General features: G+C 46.7%; 2 protein-coding genes across 4 annotated transcripts in view; both read right to left on the reverse strand.

Moving 5' to 3' along the window:
* Positions 1 to 23,059, reverse strand: part of LOC141117699 (NACHT, LRR and PYD domains-containing protein 3-like) — a 2,363,088-nt gene that overhangs the window by 744,797 nt on the left and 1,595,232 nt on the right. The gene's annotated exons all lie outside the window — the stretch shown is intronic.
* LOC141117538 (NACHT, LRR and PYD domains-containing protein 3-like) overlaps positions 1 to 23,059 on the reverse strand; it is a 215,874-nt gene that overhangs the window by 147,624 nt on the left and 45,191 nt on the right. Inside the window, exon 2 of the mRNA XM_073610438.1 lies at positions 14,646 to 16,347. Coding sequence (XP_073466539.1) covers positions 14,646 to 16,347 — 1,702 coding nt within the window. The remainder of the gene's footprint in view (positions 1 to 14,645; positions 16,348 to 23,059) is intronic.

A 23,059-nucleotide genomic window follows, 5' to 3' on the forward strand; every position in this document is an offset into this window, starting at 1 on the left:
CCCTCTGCACTCTGTGTCACTTACTACTGAACCCCTCTGCACTCTGTGTCACTTACTACTGAACCCCTCTGCACTCTGTGTCACTTACTACTGAACCCCAGCACTCTGTGTCACTTACTACTGAACCCCGGCACTCTGTGTCACTTACTACTGAACCCCTCTGCACTCTGTGTCATTTACTACTGAACTCTGGCACTCTGTGTCACTTACTACTGAACCCCGGCACTCTGTGTCACTTACTACTGAACCCCGGCACTCTGTGTCACTTACTACTGAACCCCGGCACTCTGTGTCACTTACTACTGAACCCCGGCACTCTGTGTCACTTACTACTGAACCCCTGCACTCTGTGCCACTTACTACTGAACCCCTGCACTCTGTGTCACTTACTACTGAACTCCGGCACTCTGTGTCACTTACTACTGAACTCCGGCACTCTGTGTCACTTACTACTGAACCCCTCTGCACTCTGTGTCACTTACTACTGAACTCCGGCACTCTGTGTCACTTACTACTGAACCCCTCTGCACTCTGTGTCACTTACTACTGAACCCCGGCACTCTGTGTCACTTACTACTGAACCCCTCTGCACTCTGTGTCACTTACTACTGAACCCCAACACTCTGTGTCACTTACTACTGAACCCCGGCACTCTGTGTCACTTACTACTGAACCCTGGCACTCTGTGTCACTTACTACTGAACCCCAACACTCTGTGTCACTTACTACTGAACCCCTCTGTACTCTGTGTCACTTACTACTGAACTCCTCTGTACTTTGTGTCACTTACTACTGAACCCCTCTGTACTCTGTGTCACTTACTACTGAACCCCAACACTCTGTGTCACTTACTACTAAACCCCAGCACTCTGTGTCACTTACTACTGAACCCCTCTGCACTCTGTGTCACTTACTACTGAACTCCAGCACTCTGTGTCACTTACTACTGAACCCCTCTGCACTCTGTGTCACTTACTACTGAACCCCTCTGTACTCTGTGTCACTTACTACTGAACCCCTCTGCACTCTGTGTCACTTACTACTGAACCCAGGCACACTGTGTCACTTACTACTGAACCCCAGCACTCTGTGTCACTTACTACTGAACCCCAGCACTCTGTGTCACTTACTACTGAACCCCAGCACTCTGTGTCACTTACTACTGAACCCCAGCACACTGTGTCACTTACTACTGAACCCCTCTGCACTCTGTGTCACTTACTACTGAACCCCAGCACTCTGTGTCACTTACTACTGAACCCCTCTGCACTCTGTGTCACTTACTACTGAACCCCAGCACTCTGTGTCACTTACTACTGAACCCCAGCACACTGTGTCACTTACTACTGAACCCCAGCACTCTGTGTCACTTACTACTGAACCCCAGCACTCTGTGTCACTTACTACTGAACCCCGGCACACTGTGTCACTTACTACTGGACCCCAGCACTCTGTGTCACTTACTACTGAACCCCAGCACACTGTGTCACTTACTACTGAACCCCAGCACTCTGTGTCACTTACTACTGAACCCTGACACTCTGTGTCACTTACTACTGAACCCCAGCACTCTGTGTCACTTACTACTGAACCCCTCTGCACTCTATGTCACTTACTAATGAACCCCTCTGCACTCTGTGTCACTTACTACTGAACCCTGACACTCTGTGTCACTTACTACTGAACCCCGGCACTCTGTGTCACTTACTACTGAACCCCAGCACTCTGTGTCACTTACTACTGAACCCCTCTGCACTCTATGTCACTTACTAATGAACCCCGGCACTCTGTGTCACTTACTACTGAACCCCTCTGCACTCTGTGTCACTTACTACTGAACCCAGGCACACTGTGTCACTTACTACTGAACCCCAGCACTCTGTGTCACTTACTACTGAACCCCAGCACTCTGTGTCACTTACTACTGAACCCCAGCACTCTGTGTCACTTACTACTGAACCCCAGCACACTGTGTCACTTACTACTGAACCCCTCTGCACTCTGTGTCACTTACTACTGAACCCCAGCACTCTGTGTCACTTACTACTGAACCCCTCTGCACTCTGTGTCACTTACTACTGAACCCCAGCACTCTGTGTCACTTACTACTGAACCCCGGCACACTGTGTCACTTACTACTGAACCCCAGCACTCTGTGTCACTTACTACTGAACCCCAGCACTCTGTGTCACTTACTACTGAACCCCGGCACACTGTGTCACTTACTACTGGACCCCAGCACTCTGTGTCACTTACTACTGAACCCCAGCACACTGTGTCACTTACTACTGAACCCCAGCACTCTGTGTCACTTACTACTGAACCCTGACACTCTGTGTCACTTACTACTGAACCCCAGCACTCTGTGTCACTTACTACTGAACCCCTCTGCACTCTATGTCACTTACTAATGAACCCCTCTGCACTCTGTGTCACTTACTACTGAACCCTGACACTCTGTGTCACTTACTACTGAACCCCGGCACTCTGTGTCACTTACTACTGAACCCCAGCACTCTGTGTCACTTACTACTGAACCCCTCTGCACTCTATGTCACTTACTAATGAACCCCGGCACTCTGTGTCACTTACTACTGAACCCCGGCATTCTGTGTCACTTACTACTGAACCCCTCTGCACTCTGTGTCACTTACTACTGAACCCCGGCACTCTGTGTCACTTACTACTGAACCCCGGCACTCTGTGTCACTTACTACTGAACCTCTGCACTCTGTGTCACTTACTACTGAACCCCTCTGCACTCTGTGTCACTTACTACTGAACCCCTCTGCACTCTGTGTCACTTACTACTGAACCCCTCTGCACTCTGTGTCACTTACTACTGAACCCCGGTACTCTGTGTCACTGACCGTGTGTACGGGGCATAACTCTACTGCTGTAGCTGCGATTGTTAGCTTTTGTGATGGGGAAGTTTGTGGAATTACTGTTGAGATTCTGGGAACTTTGTTGAAATTATTCCTAAACCTTTGCATCACTACTGAACCCCAGCACTCTGTGTCACTTACTACTGAACCCCAGCACTCTGTGTCACTTACTACTGAACCCCTCTGCACTCTGTGTCACTTACTACTGAACCCCTCTGCACTCTGTGTCACTTACTACTGAACCCCAGCACTCTGTGTCACTTACTACTGAACCCCTCTGTACTCTGTGTCACTTACTAATGAACCCCGGCACTCTGTGTCACTTACTACTGAACCTCTGCACTCTGTGTCACTTACTACTGAACCCCTCTGCACTGTGTGTCACTTACTACTGAACCCCTCTGCACTCTGTGTCACTTACTAATGAACCCCGGCACTCTGTGTCACTTACTACTGAACCTCTGCACTCTGTGTCACTTACTACTGAACCCCGGCACTCTGTGTCACTTACTACTGAACCCCGACACTCTGTGTCACTTACTACTGAACCTCTGCACTCTGTGTCACTTACTACTGAACCCCTCTGCACTCTGTGTCACTTACTACTGAACCCTGGCACTCTTTGTCACTTACTACTGAACCCCTGCACTCTGTGTCACTTACTACTGAACTCCGGCACTCTGTGTCACTTACTACTGAACCCCTGCACTCTGTGTCACTTACTACTGAACCCCTCTGCACTCTGTGTCACTTACTACTGAACCCCTCTGCACTCTGTGTCACTTACTACTGAACCCCTCTGCACTCTGTGTCACTTACTACTGAACCCCAGCACTCTGTGTCACTTACTACTGAACCCCGGCACTCTGTGTCACTTACTACTGAACCCCTCTGCACTCTGTGTCATTTACTACTGAACTCTGGCACTCTGTGTCACTTACTACTGAACCCCGGCACTCTGTGTCACTTACTACTGAACCCCGGCACTCTGTGTCACTTACTACTGAACCCCGGCACTCTGTGTCACTTACTACTGAACCCCGGCACTCTGTGTCACTTACTACTGAACCCCTGCACTCTGTGCCACTTACTACTGAACCCCTGCACTCTGTGTCACTTACTACTGAACTCCGGCACTCTGTGTCACTTACTACTGAACTCCGGCACTCTGTGTCACTTACTACTGAACCCCTCTGCACTCTGTGTCACTTACTACTGAACTCCGGCACTCTGTGTCACTTACTACTGAACCCCTCTGCACTCTGTGTCACTTACTACTGAACCCCGGCACTCTGTGTCACTTACTACTGAACCCCTCTGCACTCTGTGTCACTTACTACTGAACCCCAACACTCTGTGTCACTTACTACTGAACCCCGGCACTCTGTGTCACTTACTACTGAACCCTGGCACTCTGTGTCACTTACTACTGAACCCCAACACTCTGTGTCACTTACTACTGAACCCCTCTGTACTCTGTGTCACTTACTACTGAACTCCTCTGTACTTTGTGTCACTTACTACTGAACCCCTCTGTACTCTGTGTCACTTACTACTGAACCCCAACACTCTGTGTCACTTACTACTAAACCCCAGCACTCTGTGTCACTTACTACTGAACCCCTCTGCACTCTGTGTCACTTACTACTGAACTCCAGCACTCTGTGTCACTTACTACTGAACCCCTCTGCACTCTGTGTCACTTACTACTGAACCCCTCTGTACTCTGTGTCACTTACTACTGAACCCCTCTGCACTCTGTGTCACTTACTACTGAACCCAGGCACACTGTGTCACTTACTACTGAACCCCAGCACTCTGTGTCACTTACTACTGAACCCCAGCACTCTGTGTCACTTACTACTGAACCCCAGCACTCTGTGTCACTTACTACTGAACCCCAGCACACTGTGTCACTTACTACTGAACCCCTCTGCACTCTGTGTCACTTACTACTGAACCCCAGCACTCTGTGTCACTTACTACTGAACCCCTCTGCACTCTGTGTCACTTACTACTGAACCCCAGCACTCTGTGTCACTTACTACTGAACCCCAGCACACTGTGTCACTTACTACTGAACCCCAGCACTCTGTGTCACTTACTACTGAACCCCAGCACTCTGTGTCACTTACTACTGAACCCCGGCACACTGTGTCACTTACTACTGGACCCCAGCACTCTGTGTCACTTACTACTGAACCCCAGCACACTGTGTCACTTACTACTGAACCCCAGCACTCTGTGTCACTTACTACTGAACCCTGACACTCTGTGTCACTTACTACTGAACCCCAGCACTCTGTGTCACTTACTACTGAACCCCTCTGCACTCTATGTCACTTACTAATGAACCCCTCTGCACTCTGTGTCACTTACTACTGAACCCTGACACTCTGTGTCACTTACTACTGAACCCCGGCACTCTGTGTCACTTACTACTGAACCCCAGCACTCTGTGTCACTTACTACTGAACCCCTCTGCACTCTATGTCACTTACTAATGAACCCCGGCACTCTGTGTCACTTACTACTGAACCCCGGCATTCTGTGTCACTTACTACTGAACCCCTCTGCACTCTGTGTCACTTACTACTGAACCCCGGCACTCTGTGTCACTTACTACTGAACCCCGGCACTCTGTGTCACTTACTACTGAACCTCTGCACTCTGTGTCACTTACTACTGAACCCCTCTGCACTCTGTGTCACTTACTACTGAACCCCTCTGCACTCTGTGTCACTTACTACTGAACCCCTCTGCACTCTGTGTCACTTACTACTGAACCCCGGTACTCTGTGTCACTGACCGTGTGTACGGGGCATAACTCTACTGCTGTAGCTGCGATTGTTAGCTTTTGTGATGGGGAAGTTTGTGGAATTACTGTTGAGATTCTGGGAACTTTGTTGAAATTATTCCTAAACCTTTGCATCACTACTGAACCCCAGCACTCTGTGTCACTTACTACTGAACCCCAGCACTCTGTGTCACTTACTACTGAACCCCTCTGCACTCTGTGTCACTTACTACTGAACCCCTCTGCACTCTGTGTCACTTACTACTGAACCCCAGCACTCTGTGTCACTTACTACTGAACCCCTCTGTACTCTGTGTCACTTACTAATGAACCCCGGCACTCTGTGTCACTTACTACTGAACCTCTGCACTCTGTGTCACTTACTACTGAACCCCTCTGCACTGTGTGTCACTTACTACTGAACCCCTCTGCACTCTGTGTCACTTACTAATGAACCCCGGCACTCTGTGTCACTTACTACTGAACCTCTGCACTCTGTGTCACTTACTACTGAACCCCGGCACTCTGTGTCACTTACTACTGAACCCCGACACTCTGTGTCACTTACTACTGAACCTCTGCACTCTGTGTCACTTACTACTGAACCCCTCTGCACTCTGTGTCACTTACTACTGAACCCTGGCACTCTTTGTCACTTACTACTGAACCACTCTGCGCTCTGTGTCACTTACTACTGAACCCCGACACTCTGTGTCACTTACTACTGAACCACTCTGCACTCTGTGTCACTTACTACTGAACCCCGGCACTCTGTGTCACTTACTACTGAACTTCGGCACTCTGTGTCACTTACTACTGAACCCCTCTGTACTCTGTGTCACTTACTACTGAACCCCGGCACACAGTGTCACTTACTACTGAACCCCGGCACACTGTGTCACTTACTACTGAACCCCGGCACTCTGTGTCACTTACTACTGAACCCCTCTGCACTCTATGTTACTTACTACTGAACCCCTCTGCACTCTGTGTCACTTACTACTGAACCCCGACACTCTGTGTCACTTACTACTGAACCCCTGCACTCTGTGTCACTTACTACTGAACCCCGGTACTCTGTGTCACTTACTACTGAACCCCGGCACTCTGTGTCACTTACTACTGAACCCCGGCACTCTATGTCACTTACTACTGAACCCTTGCACTCTGTGTCACTTACTACTGAACCTCTGCACTCTGTGTCACTTACTACTGAACCCCGACACTCTGTGTCACTTACTACTGAACCCCTGCACTCTGTGTCACTTACTACTGAACCCCGGTACTCTGTGTCACTTACTACTGAACCCCAGCACTCTGTGTCACTTACTACTGAACCCCGGTACTCTGTGTCACTTACTACTGAACCCCGGCACTCTGTGTCACTTACTACTGAACCCTTGCACTCTGTGTCACTTACTACTGAACCCCTGCACTCTATGTTACTTACTACTGAACCCCTCTGCACTCTGTGTCACTTACTACTGAACCTCTGCACTCTGTGTCACTTACTACTGAACCCCGACACTCTGTGTCACTTACTACTGAACCCCTGCACTCTGTGTCACTTACTACTGAACCCCGGTACTCTGTGTCACTTACTACTGAACCCCAGCACTCTGTGTCACTTACTACTGAACCCCCGGTACTCTGTGTCACTTACTACTGAACCCCTCTGCACTCTGTGTCCCTTACTACTGAACCCCGGCACTCTGTGTCACTTACTACTGAACCCTTGCACTCTGTGTCACTTACTACTGAACCCTTGCACTCTGTGTCACTTACTACTGAACCCCTGCACTCTATGTTACTTACTACTGAACCCCTCTGCACTCTGTGTCACTTACTACTGAACCCCTCTGCACTCTGTGTCACTTACTACTGAACCCCTCTACACTCTGTGTCACTTACTACTGAACCCCTCTGCACTCTGTGTCACTTACTACTGAACCTCTGCACTCTGTGTCACTTACTACTGAACCCCAACACTCTGTGTCACTTACTACTGAACCCCTGCACTCTGTGTCACTTACTACTGAACCCCGGTACTCTGTGTCACTTACTACTGAACCCCAGCACTCTGTGTCACTTACTACTGAACCCCGGTACTCTGTGTCACTTACTACTGAACCCCGGCACTCTGTGTCACTTACTACTGAACCCTTGCACTCTGTGTCACTTACTACTGAACCCCTGCACTCTATGTTACTTACTACTGAACCCCTCTGCACTCTGTGTCACTTACTACTGAACCTCTGCACTCTGTGTCACTTACTACTGAACCCCGACACTCTGTGTCACTTACTACTGAACCCCTGCACTCTGTGTCACTTACTACTGAACCCCGGTACTCTGTGTCACTTACTACTGAACCCCAGCACTCTGTGTCACTTACTACTGAACCCCGGTACTCTGTGTCACTTACTACTGAACCCCTCTGCACTCTGTGTCCCTTACTACTGAACCCCGGCACTCTGTGTCACTTACTACTGAACCCTTGCACTCTGTGTCACTTACTACTGAACCCTTGCACTCTGTGTCACTTACTACTGAACCCCTGCACTCTATGTTACTTACTACTGAACCCCTCTGCACTCTGTGTCACTTACTACTGAACCTCTGCACTCTGTGTCACTTACTACTGAACCCCGACACTCTGTGTCACTTACTACTGAACCCCGGTACTCTGTGTCACTTACTACTGAACCCCGGCACTCTGTGTCACTTACTACTGAACCCTTGCACTCTGTGTCACTTACTACTGAACCCTTGCACTCTGTGTCACTTACTACTGAACACTTGTACTCTGTGTCACTTACTACTGAACCCTTGCACTCTGTGTCACTTACTACTGAACCCCTGCACTCTATGTTACTTACTACTGAACCCCTCTGCACTCTATGTCACTTACTACTGAACCTCTGCACTCTGTGTCACTTACTACTGAACCCCGACACTCTGTGTCACTTACTACTGAACCCCTGCACTCTGTGTCACTTACTACTGAACCCCAGCACTCTGTGTCACTTACTACTGAACCCCGGTACTCTGTGTCACTTACTACTGAACCCCGGCACTCTGTGTCACTTACTACTGAACCCTTGCACTCTGTGTCACTTACTACTGAACCCCTCTGCACTCTGTGTCACTTACTACTGAACCCCTGCACTCTGTGTCACTTACTACTGAACCCCTGCACTCTGTGTCACTTACTACTGAACCCCTCTGCACTCTGTGTCCCTTTAAGCTACAGCCAGTATTCAGCGCAATGAAAATCAAACCCAACTTTTGCTGTGCTGCACTTTTTGTCAGCTGTGGGGGCCCATCTTATGATCCTGCACACAGGCCCACTGCTTTCAGAAAATACCCCTGATCTGAGCTCATCATTGTGCATCCTATCCATATGCTTGTATGTGACATCACATACATCCCAATGGGATGTATGGGATGTATGGGATGATCCCATACATCCTATACATCCCATACATGCACGTGGGCTGGATGCAAGAGTTGGATCAGCAGGATGAGTGTGTCAGGACAGGTAGATGTGTCTCATGTCTGCTTCCTTTCACCACTCTGCATATCACGCATATTCATAGATGAATATGCAATGTAATACTGACACATAATCACACACATAGTTTGGACTTGATGGACTTGTGTCTTTTTTCAACCTCACCTACTATGTAACTATGTAACTAAGAAGAGGGTACAGCGGTGGATGTGTAGGATGTGTAGGAGGTACAGTGGTGGAAGAGATAAGGGGCTTCAGCAATGGGACATAAAAGCAGGGGGCTACAGTGATGGGACAGATGAGCAGGGGGGCTCAGTGTTGGGCCAGATGTGAAGGGGGTTCAGTGGTGGGACAGAAAAGCAGGAGGGTAGAGCAGTGGGGCAGATGTGAAAGGAGGTGTATTGGTGGGACAGATGAGCAGGGGAAACAGAGGTGGGGCAGTAGAGCAGGGGGTACAGAGGTGAGACAGATGTGCAGGAGGTACATTGGTGGGGGAAATGAGAAAGTGGGTTACAGTGGTGAGGCAGATGAGCAGATGGGTTCAGTGTTAGGACAGATGAGAAGGTGATTCAGTAGTGAGACAGAAGAGCATGGGGATACGTCGGTGGAGCAGATGTGCAGAGAGGTACAGTGGTGGGGCAGATGAAAAAAGGGGTACTTTGATGAGGTAGATGAGCAGCGGGGTAACAGTGGTGGGACAGAAGAGCAAGGGGGTACAGTGGTGGGGCAGATGTGCAGGAGGTACAGTAGTGGGAAGGATGAAAAGGGGGTTTAGCAGTGGGACAGAAAAACAGGGGGGTACAGTGTTAGGGCAGATAATAAGGGGGTTCAGCGGTGGGAAAGATGAGCAGGGGGTTCGATGTTGGGGTAGATGAGAAGGGGGTTCAGCGGTGGGACAGAAAAGCAGGGGGGTACAGTGATGGGGCAGATAATAAGGGGGTTCAGCAGTGGGAAAGATGAGCAGGGTTTTCAGTGTTGGGGTAGATGAGAAGGGGGTTCAGCGGTGGGACAGAAGAGCAGGGGGGTAGATCAGTGGGGCAGATGTGAAAGGAGGTGCATTGGTGGGACAGATGAGCAGGGGGTTACAGTGGTTGGGCAGAAGAGCAGGGGGTACAGAGGTGGGGCAGATGTACAGGGGGTGCAGTGGTGGGGCAGAGGAGAAAGGAGGTACATTGGTGGGACAGATGAGCAGGGAGAACAGAGGTGAGACAGATATGCAGGAGGTACATTGGTGGGGCAGATGAGAAAGCGGGTTACAGTGCTGGGGCAGATGAGCAGATGGGTTCAGTGTTGATGACGCCCTGAAGGAGGGGCGAAATGCGTTGACGCAATATCCGGCTCACGTCTGCAACCAGTGACGCTATTTCCTGTTGTTGTGGAGTGCACGCTAACACGGCGGCGGTCACGGACCAACTCTGAATGCCTGTTTGCAATCTTCAGTTTGTGAGTAGCGCTATTATGCGCATTTGATCCCTTACCCCACAGTATTACACCATATTCTTTTTTGTCTTTTGGGTGGAACATGATGCCCATGACTCCCAAGGTTATATCCTAGTGATAGCAGCCCAAGCTTCACCCCATCCTCTTGTATCTACTGCAGCATTTCAGGTGACTGTATGCAATCCCCTGGATGAGGAGCTGGAAGTCTGTCATCATTGCTTATTGAGTTTTTGTCTGAAGGAACGTTTATATCCATCCTGAACTTATTTCAATATTTAATCACATTGGTAATATGCGTATTCACATTGTTATATGTTGAGGTTTATATTAATATTTTTTTTGATTGTTCATAGTCTCTGTTTCCAAACAGAAACACTACATTTTTTATTTTTTAATATTTTTTCACTACATATTATTTGTTTTACCAAATGCAATTTGTCTAGTCACATATATATAGTGATATTATTCACTTGTAGCTACATTCATATTCATATTGTGCCAGTTGCCAGCGCTGTTTTTTCTGTATATCAGTGTTAGGACAGATGAGAAGCTGATTCAGTAGTAATACAGAAGAGCATGGGGATACGTCGCTGGAGCAGATGTGCAGGGAGGTACAGTGATGGGGCAGATGAGAAAAGGGGTACTTTGATGAGGTAGATGAGCAGCGGGGTAACAGTGGTGGGACAGAAGAGCAAGGGGGACAGATAAGAAGGGGGTTCAGCGGTGGGAAAGATGAGCAGGGGGGTTCAGTGTTGGGGTAGATGAGAAGGGGGTTCAGCGGTGGGACAGAAGAGCAGGGGGGTAGATCAGTGGGCCAGATGTGAAAGGAGGTGCATTGGTGGGACAGATGAGCAGGGGGTTACAGTGGTTGGGCAGAAGAGCAGGGGGTACAGAGGTGGGGGAGAGGAGAAAGGAGGTACATTGGTGGGACAGATGAGCAGGGGAACAGAGGTGGGACAGATATGCAGGAGGTACAGTGTTGGGGCAGATGAGAAAGGGGGTTGCAGTGGTGGGGCAGATGAGCAGATAAGTTCAATGTTAGGACAGATGAGAAGATGACTCCGCGGTGAGACAGAAGAGCATGGGGTACAGAGGTAGAGCAGATGTGCAGGGAGGTACAGTGGTGGGGCAGATGAGAAAGGAGGAACATTGTTGGAGCAGATGAGCAGGGGGTTACAGTGGTGGGACAGAAGAGCAGGGTGGTACGTGGGGCAGATGTACAGGGGGCTATAGTGGTGGGACAGGTGAGCAGGTGGGTAAAGCGGTGGGGCAGATGTGAAAGGAGGTGCATTGGTGGGACAGATAAGCAGGGGGAACAGAGGTGGGACAGATGTGTTGGAGGTACAGTGATGGGGCAGATGAGAAAGGGGGTTACAGTGGTGGGGCAGATGTGCAGGGGGTTACAGTGGTGGGGCAGATGTTCAGGGGGTTACAGTGGTGGGGCAGATTTCAGGGGGGACAGTGATCTGAGGTGTGAAGGTGCAAGAACTGGAGCTGATCTGAGGCGTGAGTGCAGGATGTTAACTTCTCACTACTATTCAAGTCATTTACAGCATTTACTTTATAAAAAATCCTTTTTGTGATTGAGTGTGTGAAGTCGGCACTCTCAATTTCTTTGAAAATATTTTTCGGCACATTGTGCTCAAAAGGTTGCCTACCCCTGGTATAGAGAGATGGTGTACACAGATGGTGTACAGAACGCCCCCTGAAAATGTCATGTCCTGCTTGTGTGATTGGCTCACTAATTTTTCCAGAAGTCCGCACTAAGATACAAGTCAGATTTGGGCATCCCCACAACAAAAATGTCATTTTTGGTGAGACACTGCCAAAGGGAAATCACGTCTAAAGAGATACAGACCCTGCCACTTTCTGTATTAGAGCCCTTCAAGTGCAGCAGCTGATTGATAATTATAAAATCACTCCCATTCACATTCACTCTGCACATGGACAAACAGCAATTTCTTCAGAACAACAAAAGCTATGAAACTGCAACAAAGTTTGTTACAATCCCTGCAATGTACATAAATCAATCAGAGCGGAGGGTTTTTTCAAAGGGTCAAATGAAGGATCCAGGGAAGGCTCCAAAATCACAGCTGTATCAAAATCAATGGATGAAGGATGACCAGGGAGGAGAGGTGGGGGTTAGAAAAACACTGATCCATCAAAGTGTATAGGAATGCTTCTTATCTATGCTGATGTGACTTTTGTGAGATAATATAAAAGGCTATTGCCGCGTACACACGAGCGGACTTTACGGCAGACTTTGCCCGGCAGACGGGATTTGGTCGGACAATTTGATCGTGTGTGGGCTCCAGCGGACTTTGTTTTCTCAAAAGTTGGACGGACTTAGATTTGAAACATGTTTTAAATTAATCCGTCGAAATCGAGTCTGGTCGAAAAGTCCACCGTCTGTATGCTAGTTCGAGGGACAAAAAGCCACGCTAGGGCAGCTATTGGCTACTAGCTATGAACTTCCTTGTTTTAGTCCGGTCGTACGTCATCACATACGAATTCGACATACTTTGGTGGATTGTGTGTAGGCAAGTCCGTTCATTCAGAAAGTCCATCGTAAAGTACGTTGAAAAGTCCACCGGGCAAAGTCTGCCGTAAAGTCCGCTCGTGTGTATGTGGCATAAGGGGCTGAATTCACACTGAAGTCCACCAGGAACCTTTTCCAAAATTGCACTGTGCTGAGATGATCGGAGGGACATCATTGAATATAATGTGATTTCCCTTGTCATGCAATTTGTGAACCCAGGTTCGAGAACTTCTAAAGTAGCATTGAAGTTGCATCAAAGTCACATCAAATGTGCAAGCAAGTAGCACTGCATAGTCACACTGGAAATTGTATTTGGATAGTGGGAAGTGATATGGGGGAAACACAACACAAACGTGGCAAAAACACATCATGTGTTATGTTAAATGTAACAATACAGGAAAACCACTGCAAAAATGCAGAAAAAACTCATATGCATTTTTTGTATGTTTTTGATACAGAGCAGTGTAAAAGTAACCTAAAGCACACTGGTTTATTCACAAATATTCATTCACACCCACTTTTTAACATGCACTGCACCCACCCTGATCGGTTTTCTATCAATCAAAAGGTAAAAACTCAACTTCATTCATCTTTTCTTTCTGGGTAAGATTCAAAATTTCATAAGAAATGTATTTCTCTTTTGGTTACAACGACCTACCACATGTTACCTCCAGAGGGCGTTGTAGGCCCAAATGACAGTACAAAGCTGTCAGCATTAGATGGAGAGGGTTGTTGGTGGTATTCCCACCCTTTAACCTTCCTTTGCTGTATCCAAAAATAAAAAAAATAAAAGGTTTTGCCTTTAGTTCTACTTTGAAGTGGATGTAAACCCCATTCCTGAAAATTGACCTGGGCAGATATATCTGTAGTGTTTACTTATCTCGCTTCAAAGCCCTGTGTCCAGTGTCTTTCTGCTGCTTCGTTCCTCTGTTATCAGCATGACAACTTCTGAAAAGCTCTTTGACACAGGAGATAAAAGCAGCTGGAAATTTGTGTCAGGGCGGGTGCTATAAATAGATTAGCAGAGAGCTTGTCTATTCACAGAACAGCTCTGCATGTTTCTTCCTACCTCTGCTTATGTGGAGAGGGGTGTGTGCCTTTCCTCCAATCATCTCACACACAGTGTATGCCCAGACTCCACACCCAGTGCTGGAACAGGAAGAAAATAATCTAACACAATGTTCACTTTCTAAACAGTGTATAAAGCTGGAGACAGCAGATAAACATGTACAACATATGTAGGAGGATTTGTTTAATCTCTGTGTATCATCTGAGGCTGTTCCCTTCACTGGGTATATGTGAGGGTTTACATTCACTTTAAGTCTTATCTGATGTATTCAGATAAATAGATGTGTACAGTCTGCATATAACAGAAAACAAATCACACCGATAATTAGTCATTTCTCTGGAAAAAACACCTGAAAATACCAAATTATTACAGCAATGTGATTATTCAGATTAAATATTTACCTCAAACTCTTGATCTTGTGTAGAGCCGGTATAAGTTTCCTCAATCCTTCATTCTGAATATTACATGAAAATAGATCTACTTCTCTCTCTCTGCAGGATTGAAGGATAAAAGACAGCACAGAGCAGTCCAGAGGGCTGAGGGGGACATTATAAAAGTCAACTTTGTTTGATCCAATACATTGTGCCACCAGAGCCTTATTCCTGCTCTCATAGAGATAGTAGAATACATTAAGAAGATCTCTCTGGTCTTCTGTAGATTTGTAAGATCTTTGTTCTGGTATTTTCTTCTGGATCCAGGCGATGACATGTCTGGCAGCCTGAGTAGACAATTCTCCCACATGAGACTTTAACAAGGATCTAGTAGAAGAGTCTGAGAGACCGCAGAGGAAACGGAGGAATATTTCAGCACGGCCGTCTTTGTAAGATTCAGCCTTATCAAGTGTTTTCTGTAATCTTTCAGGATTATTGTTCATAAAGTGGACTAAAGCAGCAAAAAACTCCTGAAGAGTGAGATGTAAGAAGGTGTAATCCACATCGGGAGGCTGACCAGATTCCATCATGAAAGATGAAAAGACATGATTATCATTTCTCACACTGAATGACTCCAGATGACGCTCATCAAATACAATCATATGATTCATGACTCCATGTTCTGCCATCCACCCAATAGAGGTCAGCAGTTCCCAGGCAGTGTGACCACCATCTTTATTCTGGCTGTGATTGGCCAGAATGTTGGAGACAAAAGTCACAAAGAGTTGTGTCACAGTTTTGGGTAATGATGTCATCAGCTGATCAGTGATTGTTGGTTGGGATCTGAAGCACATTGATAACACTGTACAGATGATCCAGCAGTATGATGGGATATAACAGAAAGTGTACAGCATGTCATTCTCCTCCACATAATGAAAAGCCTTCTCTGATAATTCCTCATTTCCAAAGAAATTATTGAAGAAGATCCGTCTGTCTCCATGGAGAAATCCCATGATCTCAGCTATTCTCTGGAAAACACGGGTATCCACTGATGTCAGTCTGGTTGGACGGCTGGTTATCAGTACAGAGCAACCCTTAAGAAGACTCTGCCTCACCAAACTGACCACAATCTTACCATATTCTGTCCTGTAAGCGAAGAGTTTACTTGATCTGAAATCTATTTGGTGAATACTTTCATCTAATCCATCAAATATAAACAGAAGTCTTTCTGGATCTTGTAAAATATCTCCAATCTGACTCTCCAGATATGGATATTGATGAAGAATCATCTCCTCCAAGCTGACCTCTCGCAGTCTAGTAAGGTCCCGGAATCTGAAGAAGAAGATAAAGGCAAATCTCTGGTAGTGTTTTCCGGTCACCCAATCATAGACAAACTTCTGCATCAGTGTGGTCTTCCCTATTCCTGGCACTCCGCTCACCATTACTGCATGTGGTACACATTGTGACTGGGGGTTCCATCGGAACAGCTTGTTGGGGGAAATGTGTTCCAGCCTAGTTTGTGTTTCCTTCAAGCATTCCTCATGTTTTACCCCAGTCTGTATTATCTCATTCTGGGGACGTTCCCTGAACTGATCGGTGGAGACTACAATCAGATCCACATAACGCTCATTGATGAGGAATCTTTGTGGTTCCAGGGTAGTTCCTGGGGGTCTATGCTCCACCAGAGTCTCAGTCTTCTCCATTAGATATTGTTTGTGCTTTTCCTGAATATCTGGAAATATAATGGAAATATTTTATGGATCAGGAGAAGTCAAGAATGTTGGTATCATTTTCTTCTGTGTTGATCATAATATTAGTATGGTTTTATCATTACTACATTTTCATTACAAATACTTACAATACAGATTACTTTGTGTGGTCATCCATATTACTGGAGAACAGAGATTTATTTTCTCAGCAATATATAAACACTTTTTATTCTTATAAAGACATGACAAGTACAGAAAAATACCGGATATACTTGTCCCCTAAATACCTCTTATGACAGAGAACACACAGCCCTAGACAGTTCAGGTTTTCTATACTCTATTACCTGAAAACCATGAAAGAAAGGAAATGGAGCTCACAGTGATAAATAAATATCTTGATTTGGTTACAGATATAAAATGATGTCTTCAGTGGAAAAACATAATAATAGATTTCCAAAATCAGTAACAAAAAACAATACAAAGCAATATAGAAAGTCCAATGTGACAGTTCCCAACACCAAATAAGAGCTTCAATATAGAGATATCTTCTAGTTCTTCTCACCACTGGTGCTCAAAGGATAGATGGCAGTTTTCATGGGGCAGTGTTAATGGGGGGAATTTGACGGGGCAGTATTGATGGGGGAAATTTGATGGGACAATTTGATGGGGGCAATTTGATGGGGGCAGTATGATGGGGCAGGATGATGGGGCAGTTTTGATTGGGACAATTTTATGGGACAATTTTGATGGGGCAGTATGATGGGGCAATTTTGATGGTGGCAATTTGATGGGGCAGATTTGATGGGCAATTTTGATTGGGGCATTTTTGATGATGGCAGTATGCTGGGGCAATTTTGATGGGGGCAGTTTTGATGGGAACAGTTTTTATGGGGGCAGTATTATGAGGCAGATTTGATGGGGCAGTATGATGGGGCAAATTTGATGGGGCAAATTTGATGGGGCAGCATGATGTGGCAATTTTGATAGGGGCAATTTTGATGGTGGCAGTATGATGGTGGCAGTATGATGGGGGCAGTTTTGATGGGGGCAATTTTGATGTGGCAGTTTTGATGGGGCAATTATGATGGGGCAATTTTGATTGGGGCATTTTGATGATGGCAGTATGCTGGGGCAATTTGATGGGGGCAATTTTGATGGGGCAGTATGATGGGGCAATTTTTATGGGGACAATTTTGATGGTGGCAGTATAATGGGGCAGTTTTGATGGGTCAGTATGATGTAGCAATTTTGATGGGGCAGTATGATGGGGCAGTTTTGATGGGGCAAATTTGATGGGGCAATTTTGATGAGGGCAATTTTTATGGGGGCAGTTTTGATGGGGGTAGTATGATGGGGCAATTTTGATAGGGCAGTATGATGGGGCAATTTTGATGGGGGCAATTTTGATGGGGGCAGTATGATGGTGGCAGTATGATGGGGCAGTTTTGATGGGGGCAGTTTTGATGGGGCAATATGATGGGGCAATATGATGGGGCAGTATGATACGGGCAGCTTTGATGGGGGCCATTTTGATGGGAGCAATTTTGATGGGGGCCATTTTGATGGGGCAGTATGATGGGGAAATTTGATGGGGCAGTTTTGATGGGGCAGTATGGTGTAGAAATTTTGATGGGGGCAGTATGATGGGGCAATTTTGACGGGGGCAATTTTAAAGGGGGGCAATTATGATGGGGCAATTTGGCGCAGTATGATGGGACAATTTTGATGGGGGCAATTTTGATGGGGGCAATTTTCATGGGGAAATTTTGATGGGGCCAATATGATGGGGCAGTTTTGATGGGGCAGTATGATTGGGCAATTTTGCTGGTGGCAATTTGATGGGGCCAATATATTGGGGCAGTATGATGGGGCAAATTGATGGGGGTAATTTGATGGGTAGTTTTGATGGGGCGGTATGATGGGGACATTTTGATGGGGCAGTTTTGATGGGGCAGTATGATGTGGCAATTTTGATGGGGGCAGTATGATGGGGCAGTTTTGATGGGGAAATTTTGATGGTGGCAGTATGATGGGGCAATTTTGATGGGGGCAAATTTATGGGGGCAGTAGGATGGGGCAATTTTGATGGGGCAGTATGATTGTACAGTTTTGATGGGGCAATTTTTATGGTGGCAGTATGATGTGGCAATTTTGATTGGGGCAGTATGATGGGGCAGTTTTAATGGGGGCAATTTTGATGGGGGAGTTTTGATAGGGCAGTTTTGATGGTTCAGTATGATGGGGCAATTTGATGGGGCCGTTTTGATGGGGCAATTTTGATGGTGGCAGTATAATGGGGCAATTTTGATGGGGGCAATTTGATTTGGCAATTTTGATGGGGCAATATGATGGGGCAGTACGATGGGGCAATTTGATCTGGGCAGTATGATTGTGCAGTTTTTATGGGGCAATTTTGATGGTGGAAATATGATGGGGCAATTTTGATGAGAGCAATTTGATTTGGCAATTTTGATGGGGCAGTATGATGGGACAGTACGATGGGGCAATTTTGATGGGGGCAATTTGATGGAGGCAGTATGATTGTGCAGTTTTTATGAGGCAATTTTGATGGTGGCAATATGATGGGGCAATTTTCATGGGGGCAATTTGATGAGGCAATTTTGATGGGGCAATTTGATGGAGGCAGTATGATTGTGCAGTTTTGATGGGGCAATTTTGATGGTGCAGCTCCTGCAAAAGGTAATTACTTTTTTAAACATGCTTATTGTTTATATATATACACATAACAAGAGATTTTATATATATATATATATATAATATATATTTCATTTTTTTTAAAACTAATTACCTTTTGCAGGAGCTTTTTATATTTCTAGATTTATAAATGTAGATAAACTTCCTGCTCCCTGGGGGGAGGGGAGGTTTCCATAGCTAAGGGGCGGCAACTTCCTCTGGCACTGCTGTTGCTATAGAAACCGGACCTACAACCTATTATGCTACTTGTGCTGCTCTGAGCATGTGCGAGATCTGGAGGTGCATGCTGGAATACAGGAAGAGATACAGTCTGGCTTCAGATGCCCACACATGAGATGGCCGCGGCCTGATGGGACTTACAAAAGTAAGAAATTAATGGTGCAAACATACAAAACGGACCTTCATTTACAGCAAACCTTTACTAGAATACATTAAGCATGAGGATTATAGGGGGATTTTTATCTAAAAAGTAAAATTTCATCCAGAACACCACTTTAACCACTTCCCGCATGGCCTATAGCAGAAAGACGGCCAGGCAGTGGTTCAGTTATCCCGACTGGGCGTCATATGATGTCCAGCAGGATAACAGCTGCCACGCACCCATGGGGGCGCGCATCGAGGCGATCAGTGGTGCGGTGTGTCAGTCTGACACACTGCTACACCGATCTTGATAAAGAGCCTCTGGCGGAGGCTCTTTACCACGTGATCAGCCGTGTCCAATCACGGCTGATCACGATGTTGACAGGAAGAGCTGTTGATCAGCTTTTCCTCACTCGCATCTGACACGATTAGAGGAGAGCCGATCTCTCTCCTGACAGGGGGATCTGTGCAGCCCCCCTCAGATGCCCACACTAGACCACCAGGGAAGCCCCCAGGACCACCAGGGAAGCCCCCAGCATGTGGATGGCCAGGTACATCCCCCATGGCCATCCACATGTAAAAAATATGCCCAAAATGTGCCAATCAGTGCCCACAAATGGGCACTGACTGGCACCTCTGTGGCAATTTACAAAACAGGGATGCCCAGCAATGCCACCCATCAGTGCCACCCATCAGTGTCCATCAGTGCCCATCCTTGACCAGTGCCCATCTATCAGTGTCCATCTGTGCCACCCATCAGTGCCATCTATAAGTACCCATCAGTGCCGCTTATGAGTGCCCATCAGTGCCGCCTATGAATGCCCATCAGTGCCGCCTACATGTGCCCATCAGTGCCCCCTACGAGTGCCCATCAGTGCTGCATACCAGTGCCATCTATCAGTGCCCATCAGTGCTGCCTATGAGTGCCCATCAATGCCACATACCAGTGCCACCTATCAGTGCCCATCAGTGCTGCCTATCTGTGCCCATCATCAGTGCCCGTCAGTGTCACCTCATCGGTGCCCATCGGTGCCACCTTATCAGTGTCCATCAGTGCAGCCATATGAGTGCCCATCATTGAAGAAGAAAATGTACTTATTTACAAAAAATATAACAGAAAAAAAAGAAAAACGTGTTTTTTTTCAAAATTTTCAGTCTTTTTTTATTTGTTGCACAAAAAATAAAAATTGGAGAGGTGATCAAATACCACCAAAATTTATTTGTATCTTTTTGTGGGAACAAAATGATAAAAATGAGTTTGTGTACTGTGTAGCATGACCGCGCAATTGTCATTCAAATTGCGACAGCGCTGAAAGCTGAAAATTGACTTGGGCAGGAAGGTGTCTAAGTGCTCGGTATTGAAGTGGTTTTAAGTTCAGTATTATATACACTTTAACCCTTTCACTGCTAAGTCCATCTGCCATACGGACCTACAAAGGGGCCTGCAGGTGGCCAGGTCAGTACGACATACGGAGCTCTTTTCTCCCTCTCCTATAAGTCTATGGACACTTTAATGACCATAAGCTTATATCAGAATTGTTCAGAAGACTCTACTGAACAATTCTATAACTCTGATCAGTGGATTACAACCCTCTGATAAGAGTTATTAACCCCTAATGTGACCCCCCTCCATGCAGCTGCTTCCCTGTCCCCAGCCTCTCTACCTCCCGCACCTCCCTTCCACCTAAAACTACTCTCCCCCACTCTCCTCTCCAATCCCCTTCAACCCCCTAAGTGTGGCACCCTGGGCGAATGCAGAGATCGCTGTAATTGCTTCTATATGCCCAGTGACATCTGATAATAGTAACCGCGAGAGTTACTATGTATCAGACTGTCAGGTTTTGAATGAATGGAATCTCTATACAGATTCCATTCATTCAAGTAAAGTGATACAGAGAAAAGGAATATGTTCAGTCCCTTTATCTGTCTCAAAAAAAGAGATATGGGGGTCTGTTTAGACCTCTGCTATCTCACCAAAGAACCCCCCCAAAAAAATATATATATATAAAATGACTAAAAAAAATGTAAAAAGGTAAAAATGTTTAAAATAAAACAAACACAGTAAGACCCCTCAGGTCCACCCGCACTCACCCCTCAATGGTGACGGTCCCCCCTCCCCCACACTCACCCCTCCACAGTGACGGTCCCCCTCACCCGCACTCATCCCTCCACGGATAGCTTCTCCTCCTGGCCACCCTGATCCGTCCCGATTAGCCAGGAGGAGAAGCCGGAAGAAGAGTATGTGGGTTTGGAGTGCAATGCTCTGTGCCCCGAGCCCAACCTTTTTCAAGCCAATTAGAGCCTCAGGCTCTAATCATGTGGCTTGAAAAAAAACGTATACAATTGTATGAGTCCAGTGCCCTGCAGGGGGATGGTGCCCCTGCGCCACCAATGGACCGGCTGCTCCTGGACATGGAGCGGACTCTGTCAAGCAGATCCACCTGCTCAGCGGGGGACCTAACAGCTGATTCCTGCTGAGCAGGTCCATGTCCACTCCACTGATGCAGAGCGTACACGGACACAGCTCTCTGTTCTCTATGGGGCGGTCTGTCCATTTCCATTGGATGCCATCCGATCTGATCTGCTAGAGGGATGGGGAATGGAATCCTCATCTGTCAGTTTTTAGTGGACTGGATCGGATGCAGGTGGGTATAAACAGACACATGTCCAATTACATCAGTCTCTCCATAGAGAACAGACAGGCAGACCCAATCAGTGTGCTTGTGTGAAAGGGGCCTAAGGCCTTGTTCACACAGGGCATACACAGCGTACCTTTACAGGGATGAACAGGTGTTCCGTGCCTCTCTGTGCAGGCAGTCCCATTGATGTCATTTGGGATGTAGCAACTACACCAACAGAGCCGTTGCTCCCAATTTTACATCCATGTAGGTCCGCATGCATGTCCCTGAGCTCACACTGCCTGAATTCAGGGTTGTGTACCCACACGGATGTCAGATTGGGAACAGCAGCTATGCCTGTGCAGTCATTGCATCCCAATTGACATAAATCGGACTACCTGTACAGGGATTCATGGAACACCTGTGCATCCCTGTGGGGGTACACATGGCCCCCCCATGGGCATACACTTTAGTATGCCACATGTGAACAATGCTTTAGTACTAATTTAGCAGGGATATTGTAAGTTACATTGTGTTTATGTGCAATATTAATGATTTTAGTGTATTTTATGTGAAAATAGCGATATGAACATTTGCGCAATTATTGCGGGGCCCAAAAAATCTGTTGCATTTGTTTTTTATTCTACAGGTCATGTGCTTTTAGAAAATGTCTAGTTTAAGGGGTCTTTTTAAATTCTGAAAGCTGTAAGTGAAAAATGAACCTCCAGGATTTTTGAGAAATTTTTGGGTGCGTTCGATGTTCACCATTTTGCATTTTTTTGCAAAAAGGTGCAATTTAAAAGTTACAAATATTTGTTATTTACTAAAGAGGAGGGCCCATGAAAAAATAAAAATAAAAGTCAGCAGCTACAAATACTGCAGCTGCTGACTTTTAATTGGACACTTACCTGTCCCGGGGTCCAGCGATACGGGGGATCGAAGCCCCGCTCGTCTCCCCCTCCATTCAGCGGCGCCGGCATTGCAACTGTGGGCGCCGGGCTGTGTCTTCACAGCCTGGCACCCACTGCGCATGCGCAAGCAG

The sequence above is a fragment of the Aquarana catesbeiana genome, linkage group LG13 (assembly GCF_042186555.1).
Source record: "Aquarana catesbeiana isolate 2022-GZ linkage group LG13, ASM4218655v1, whole genome shotgun sequence".
Taxonomy (NCBI): Eukaryota; Metazoa; Chordata; class Amphibia; order Anura; family Ranidae; genus Aquarana; species Aquarana catesbeiana.